We start from the raw sequence: 7,112 nt of genomic DNA on the forward strand, positions 1-7,112 counted from the left end.
TTGTCAACTTGAACAATATGTGATATATATTAATTATTTATTGTAATTGCAACATTTTATACCAAGTCCATACATACATAATCCATCGTTGTTGTTGGTATGGTAGTAGCAATAAAAGCAGGTAGCTAATTAATAATTAGCGATTACAAGTCAGAATTTGCAATCATGATAAGGTAGGAGCAAGTTTATTATTATTACGAGCCGTAAGGCGATTTACTAGCCTCTGTAGAGCTTCCTTCATCCACCAGTGTTGACAAATCACTTCCCTTGCCTCCGATATGCTCATCTATGTATTCAACCACATACACACTCCCTTCATTACTCATGCATCATTTACAATTTAACACAAGATATTCATTCAGTTAACAATAAAAGAAGCTATGGAGGTGAAAACTCAGGTACAGTCGATTTCATGTGAAATTGATATATGAGAATCGTTAAATAATTTGACTGATTTGACTAAATTTTCATCTAAAAGCTCTCAGATATTAACTTCACATAAAATCAATTGCACCTGAATTTTCACTTATATATAGATAGCTAGCTTTCATCAATTTGAAGTGCTTTTAACATTCAACTATTTTTTTTAGATTAGATCTAAAATTTCATGTCTTAATAAAGTGGAGGAATTCGTTTATATTATTAGGTATTAAAATTGGTTGATTTACATCGCTGAATAATTTATTATATGCGATGAATTTCATCAATTCAACTGTTAAAAATAGCCACTAAAATACACGTATAATTTACTTTATTTTTAATATATATTTTATTAATAATTTATTTTAATAATTAATTTTATTATATACATAACATAATTATTTAGAATTATCCATTTTTATATATATTATAGTGTTAATAAAAATAAAAATAAATACAACTATTGGGATTCATCTCTATTACTGTCTAAATTTCTTATAAATTAAGCTTTATTGAGATATTATGTCATGATTTAACAGTTAGGGATTCATGAAATTTAACACCCTTTAAAAAAATCCAACAGTATAAGTTAATAGGACAAACAAATAGAATATTCACATCTTTATAAAAATATGATAGTTAAAATCCATCAAATTAAATTGTTATTTAATGATTCTTATTAGTTATCATTCTGGAAGAAAAACAATTGCAAGAGGGTAATAATAATAGAGTTGATAGGAGGTAGGTACCCAAGTTCTTTGACGATGATTGTGCTCAGGCCAGAAGTCGAATTGGTGTTGAACAAGAAGAGGGAACATGTAACCTTCATGGCAAGTATCTTGGCTTTTGCTCTTGAAACTCCACCTTCCCAATTTACCCTCCACAATGCCTCTCACTCCTGCTTCCTCTATGCTCTCTCTCAACGCTGCCTCCTTCTTCGATTCGTCTAATTCCCAACCTCCCTGTTCTTTTTATTATTTCATTGCTTACTTCAATCACATAAATCAATCAATTAATTATTCTTTTCTTACCTTTGGGAATAACATGCCTTTGCCTTTCTTAGACGTAATAACAAGAACTTCTATCTCATCTTCTTCTGATGATGATGCTGCCTCCAAATCCACTGAACCAGCTTTGTATCTGTATGGTATGCATCTGCACCGTTATTCAATATTAATTAACATTGAGAGGGTGGAAATTCACGAGTAGTCAATTTTATGTGAAGTTAATAGTTTAGAATCATTAAATGATTTGACTAATTTGACTAAATTATGGTACCCGACAACTTGGCGGCGACCTTTCCTGTAGCGTTGCAAGGCCCTGCCTGTTCGTGAAACCAAAGCAACAAGGTTATTTTCTTGGGAAACTAAACCCACCATTTGTTTTCTTTTCTTGAATTGAAAGAGGAGAAGATGCACTTTGAACCAAAACAAGAGGTAGTAGCAAGCAGATTATTGATTCATCGTTAGTGCCATGGATTACAACTCATGACCGGGCTATATATGTATGAGGCGTCCTATTAATAATGCTAACCTGCTACCTACACACAGAAAAAATTCTTTTTTTTTTTTGTTGAAAAAAATAATAATTTTAGGTTACCAGTTTTTCTTTTTTCACTGTTTGCGTATACTTAACAAATTTGATATGTGTTTGTTTAATATTATTTCTCAACAAAAGCTTTCTTTTAGCAAAGTTCTTTAGCACAGGTAACAAAAAATATATATATTTAAAAGTAGTTCAGATAAAGTTCTTCTAAATTGAGGGTGCCAATTAAAATGAAATTAAAAAATAATATTCAATTACCTTTTGAATTATTAGTAGGATTTATACACCACAAAAATATTATCTTTTTCATATTCTATTATCTTTAGCATAGAGGACTCAAGTTTCGGTTTAGGGAACGATATTGATGATATATTTTCTATATAGTATATCATGGAAATTATTGTAGGATTAGTTAGTTTTAGCTAATTAAAATTCTAAATATAGTATTATAAATAGAATTATATATTTTATATATGAGATAATATACTGTAGTTTAATTTGATATTAGATTTAACAAGAATAAATTCTCTTAATTTTTTTTATTTATTTTGTCAAGTGTGATTTTTAATTGTTTAATATTTTCTTTCACGTATTTTTTTTACTTAAAAGATATATAGTAAATATCACACTTTATAATAATAACTAGGAGAAAAAATTAAAAAGATTTGTTTTCAGATTCGACCTTTGTGCCATGTGTGTGTATATATGTTCGTCGTTTGCATTGGGAGAGTAGGGAAGGAAGTGGGGGGGGGGGGGGGGGATATATTTTAATTGGTTATTGATGTAAGTGGTAATTATTGATAAAATGGTTAGAATAATTACTATTAGAGGAATATTATTAGATGATTATCAAAATTTATTATTTTTATTAATTAAATCAGTAATGTTTAAAAGTATAAATATATTATTATATTAGATTATTAAATTAAAAAAAGTTGAGTTAATAATTAAATAATAATAAAAAATAATAAATTTTGACCGTCTTTTATTATTTTTTTTACTGTTATATATATATATGAAAAAGTCTAGAAGGCCATTACTTTTATTAAAATTTGACCAGTATTTAATTATAAAAAAATGAATAATCTTATACTATTAGATATAATCTCACACTATTAAAAATATTATTAATGACTAAATAATAGTTATAAATCATAAAATTTATTGACTTCCTAACACTTCTCTATATATATATATATATTATTTTTATTAAACTTACTTTATTATAATAATTAATGAATAATTAATAAATACTAAATAAAGTAAATTTTAACTATTTTTTGTTAATTTATTTTAGTTACTAAATATTTTTGTTTTATATATATATATGGTGCTTTTAACAATATATAGCAATGAGATATGTATGCGTAGAAAATTGTTCTAGTTTCTATCTTAGCTTAGCCAGTGGAAGAATGAAAATAATGAAATAGTGGCTACTATTTGAAGATAAGTAGATAAAGGAGGCTGCTTATTATGATGATTCATGATTGTAATTTGGAGTAATATTCTGCAATAATGCATGGCTGCTCAATTCCAGTGTAACTAACTCAGGAATAATAATAAAGTGCTTTTAGGTTTAATTTATATGGTACGCGGTGTGTTGTTTTTCCATGCTTTTTGTTATTCATAATCATAGACCAATATAACGGTGGTAATGTAATGTGTTGCACAATTTTGGATCTGTTATAAAATTATTTTTTTAAAAGGTTAATCTAATAAAAAGAGATATAATTAAATAATTATATTTTTAATATATTTTCTTATGGAAGAGATTTTTTTTAGTTCAACAAAAATTGAATTTTAGACTTTTTATCATAAAAATATTGATACCATGTTATCTCATGAAAATACTTCTCCTAAAACTTTAAACAAATAAAAAAAATACATAAATAATTATATATCTAATATATTTTTTTGTTAACTCTATCCTTAAGAGTAATAGTTGTTTTCTTTAACTAGAAAAATCACTAGCTAATTAAGTTTGTAGTAACACTGGGAATTTTTATTTAAACTTAAAGATCATGATTTTATTCATGTAACATTTATAATTACACATTTATTAACTATATATAAAATTACTCAATTATTTTAACAATAATTAAAAATACAAAATAAAAAATTTAATATAAAATAAAATAATTTTAGACTATTTCAAATTAATTTTTTATTGTCTCACGTGCATGTTGCTAATTTTTTTTGTCGAAATCAAAGATTATTAATTAATTACAATAAGGGGGAGATTATTTTGATGACAATAATTGTGTTAACCGTAAAACTAGTTGTTAAATATAATTTGTTTACAGTTAGTAATTTTTTTTACTTATATTGACAATTATTAATATAGCATATTTAATACAGAAAATATTTTACTAAAATATATATATTCAAACATTTAATAATCACCATAAAAAGTACTGAAGATAAATAATCCTTTTTAAGGACATATATACAAGACGAAAATTAGGAGGAAAAAAAAAGAGAAATATTGTGGATGGTGGAGAAGCAAAGCTCAAATGCATTTTTACCATAAAAGGAAAAGAATATTGGACGACAGCATACAGCAAATGAGCAAACAACAAAACAACAAACAGTATATAAATAGTTAAAGACATTACCCAAAAATAATAAAATAATTAAAAGAAAGAAGACTTCTTTACAAATTCAATTTGATGATGAATAAATCAGGAAATGTTTGCCGACCGACAATAATAAGAATTACAAGGATAAGCCAATCACATCTGCATGTAGCGTTAATTAGTTGCAATTGGTTCCCAAATAAAGCAAAATAAAATAAAAATTAAAAGAAAAATGTGATTTTTTTTTGTCAATTTTATACACACTTGATAGTTGATATATCATAAGGTCTAAAATCCTAAATCCTAAAGCATAAAATAAATTATTTTAATATAAGATTTGTTACGGTAGGTAACCGGAGATTAATGGGCTGGATGGCGCTGGTTGGTCCAATCGTCTGAGGGAGGAAGCCTTTGTCAGGGTCTGCGCCTTGGGGGTCTCCGTCCGACTTGTGAGTATGAGTGAATGGGGGGTGGTACCTGCAAAGACACTCCGATGCCTAAGTCAGCAAAGGAGTTAGCAGGTCTAGAGAGTATTGGGACTTAGAGATACCTGAGGAGTGTCAGTGTATTTATAGCGGTGAACCAATAACCACCGTAGGAGTAGTGCCACCTTTCTAGGGTGTTAACCGTCCCTTTATCTTAGGGAAGTTAAGATATGGCTCGTGGAAGTGGTTAGAGAGATTCTAGGGGCAGTTACTCATTCAAATGAGTGCTTATCTGCCAGCTAACCCTCGTTCCCGACTTCCTTAGAGCAAGTCGTGGTGCAAACCGACTTTGTAGCGGTTGATTTGGTGCAGGGTGAGGCTCAACCCTTTGGGTTGGGCCTTCTTACTTGGATCCTGGGCCCTAGCGTTGGGCCAGGGTATGAACAGTGCCCCTACTCGAGCCCAATTTCTCTTTAAGATTTGGGTTCGAGTATTCTACTCGGGATTGTGGTCGACTTGTTGGAGGACCGACGTGATGGTTTAAAACCGACGTGACTTTTCGTGACCTTTTGGTTTTGACAGTTACGTCTAATCAAATGTCACATCCGTTAGGGATGTGCGTAGGGATTGATGGCCTTGGTAACGGTGCACTCTCATTAATGACTGCTCCGCTTTTACCATCGTGCCCCTAACGTACTTATAAATACTTTCCCTCTCTTTCATTGTTTCGTTTCTGCGATTTTTCAAATTTTTCCCTTCATTCGTTCGTGCTGTGTTCTTGTATCTTCGAAGGCTTTTCGTTTCCTTCAACCCTCATTTTCGGATAAAGGTTAGTTCTTTTTGTAACGTGCTTTTCTATTTGCATGCCTTCATTTTGTAGATAGGTTGGTTTGTAGACTTCAGTTCCGTACTTCCTCCTTTAGAGACCGTGTTTTTTATTTTCCTTTTCTTTTTCCCTTGTAGGTTTTTTGCTACCTTTTTAAGAAAAAGAAATGGCTTCCGTAGATATCCTTTCTCAATGGGTTGATGTCACGGTCCTAGGGGAGGAACCCTCGGTCGATACTGAGTTTATCACCAACCTTCGCACTCACCACAGAATTTGTACTTCTGAGGATGACGAGCCGAAGTATGAATTGGTAGTCCCGGGTCCTGAAGACCGGGTTTGCTTTGGGAGAGTCAATGAGGCGGCCCCTCATTTTTTCTTTATGTATGAGTGCATGATCACCCGTTTGGGTGTTTTCCTTCCTTTTTCAAACTTTGAGATATCTGTTTTGCATCACTGCCGAGTTGCCCCTACCCAGCTTCACCCCAATTCTTGGGGTTTTTTGAAAATTTACCAATTTATTAGCCAGGCTTTGGAGTTTCCGACTTCTTTGAAGATTTTTTTCTATCTCTTCCACATGACCAAACCCTTCAGTGGGCTAAACAATAAGCAACAATGGGTGTCTTTCCGAGCCATACAGGGTCGGAGAGTTTTTACCCTTTTTGATGAATCCTTCCATGACTTTAAAAATTATTTTTTCAAAGTTCAAGCCGTAGAGGGTCACCATCCCTTTTTTCTGGATGATAATTCTTCTCCCCGATTTCCTTTATACTGGCTGGAGGCCTCCCCCTGCGAGAAATATGGTCTGGATGACTTGGATGAGGTAGAAGCAGCCATTGTGGGGTTCCTCCGAGAAGTGTGGGGGAGGGCCCCATACTTGGACAAAAAAGTTTCTCCAGGGGTCTCCGACCTTTGTCCAGGCACAGCTAGGTAGCTTTTATTTGTTTGTTAGATTTCCGACTTGTCTGACTGACTTTTCCGACTTGTCTGATCTATCTGTTATTGTCCTTTCAGAGATGGCAAAGGCAAACGCTCAGGAGTCTTACCAAAGGGTCCAGGAGGCTAAAGTAAGATCTCGTGCCAGGACTGGTGGCGCCAGGGCGGTTATCTCTCCTCCTCCTCCTCCTCGGAACGTTGGGACTCCCTCTCAGCCCATTGTAATTTCTTCTTCAACTTTCTCTCAGCCGCCCCCCCTCTGCTCGACCTTCTCCTGAGCCAGAGAATAAGAAGCGCAAGACCTTAGAGTCTGGCTCTTCTGGTGAGGTGAAGGCGGATGCTCTTGCATTCGTCCGAAAGAACATCTATCCCAATGTTCGTATAAGC

The 7,112-nt window shown here is 32.3% G+C and overlaps 1 protein-coding gene across 1 annotated transcript; it reads right to left on the reverse strand.

Moving 5' to 3' along the window:
- LOC112766834 (nudix hydrolase 18, mitochondrial) lies at positions 1-2,303 on the reverse strand. The gene is made up of 4 exons (XM_025812729.3): positions 1,699-2,303; positions 1,452-1,575; positions 1,170-1,382; positions 1-286 (listed from the first exon to the last, which is right to left on the reverse strand). The coding sequence occupies exons 1-4, from the start codon at positions 1,797-1,799 to the stop codon at positions 164-166; spliced, it is 561 nt and encodes a 186-aa protein (XP_025668514.1). The 5' UTR covers positions 1,800-2,303; the 3' UTR covers positions 1-163.
- Positions 2,304-7,112: the final 4,809 nt, after the last annotated feature.

Source organism: Arachis hypogaea, chromosome 17, assembly GCF_003086295.3.
Source record: "Arachis hypogaea cultivar Tifrunner chromosome 17, arahy.Tifrunner.gnm2.J5K5, whole genome shotgun sequence".
Classification (NCBI taxonomy): domain Eukaryota; kingdom Viridiplantae; phylum Streptophyta; class Magnoliopsida; order Fabales; family Fabaceae; genus Arachis; species Arachis hypogaea.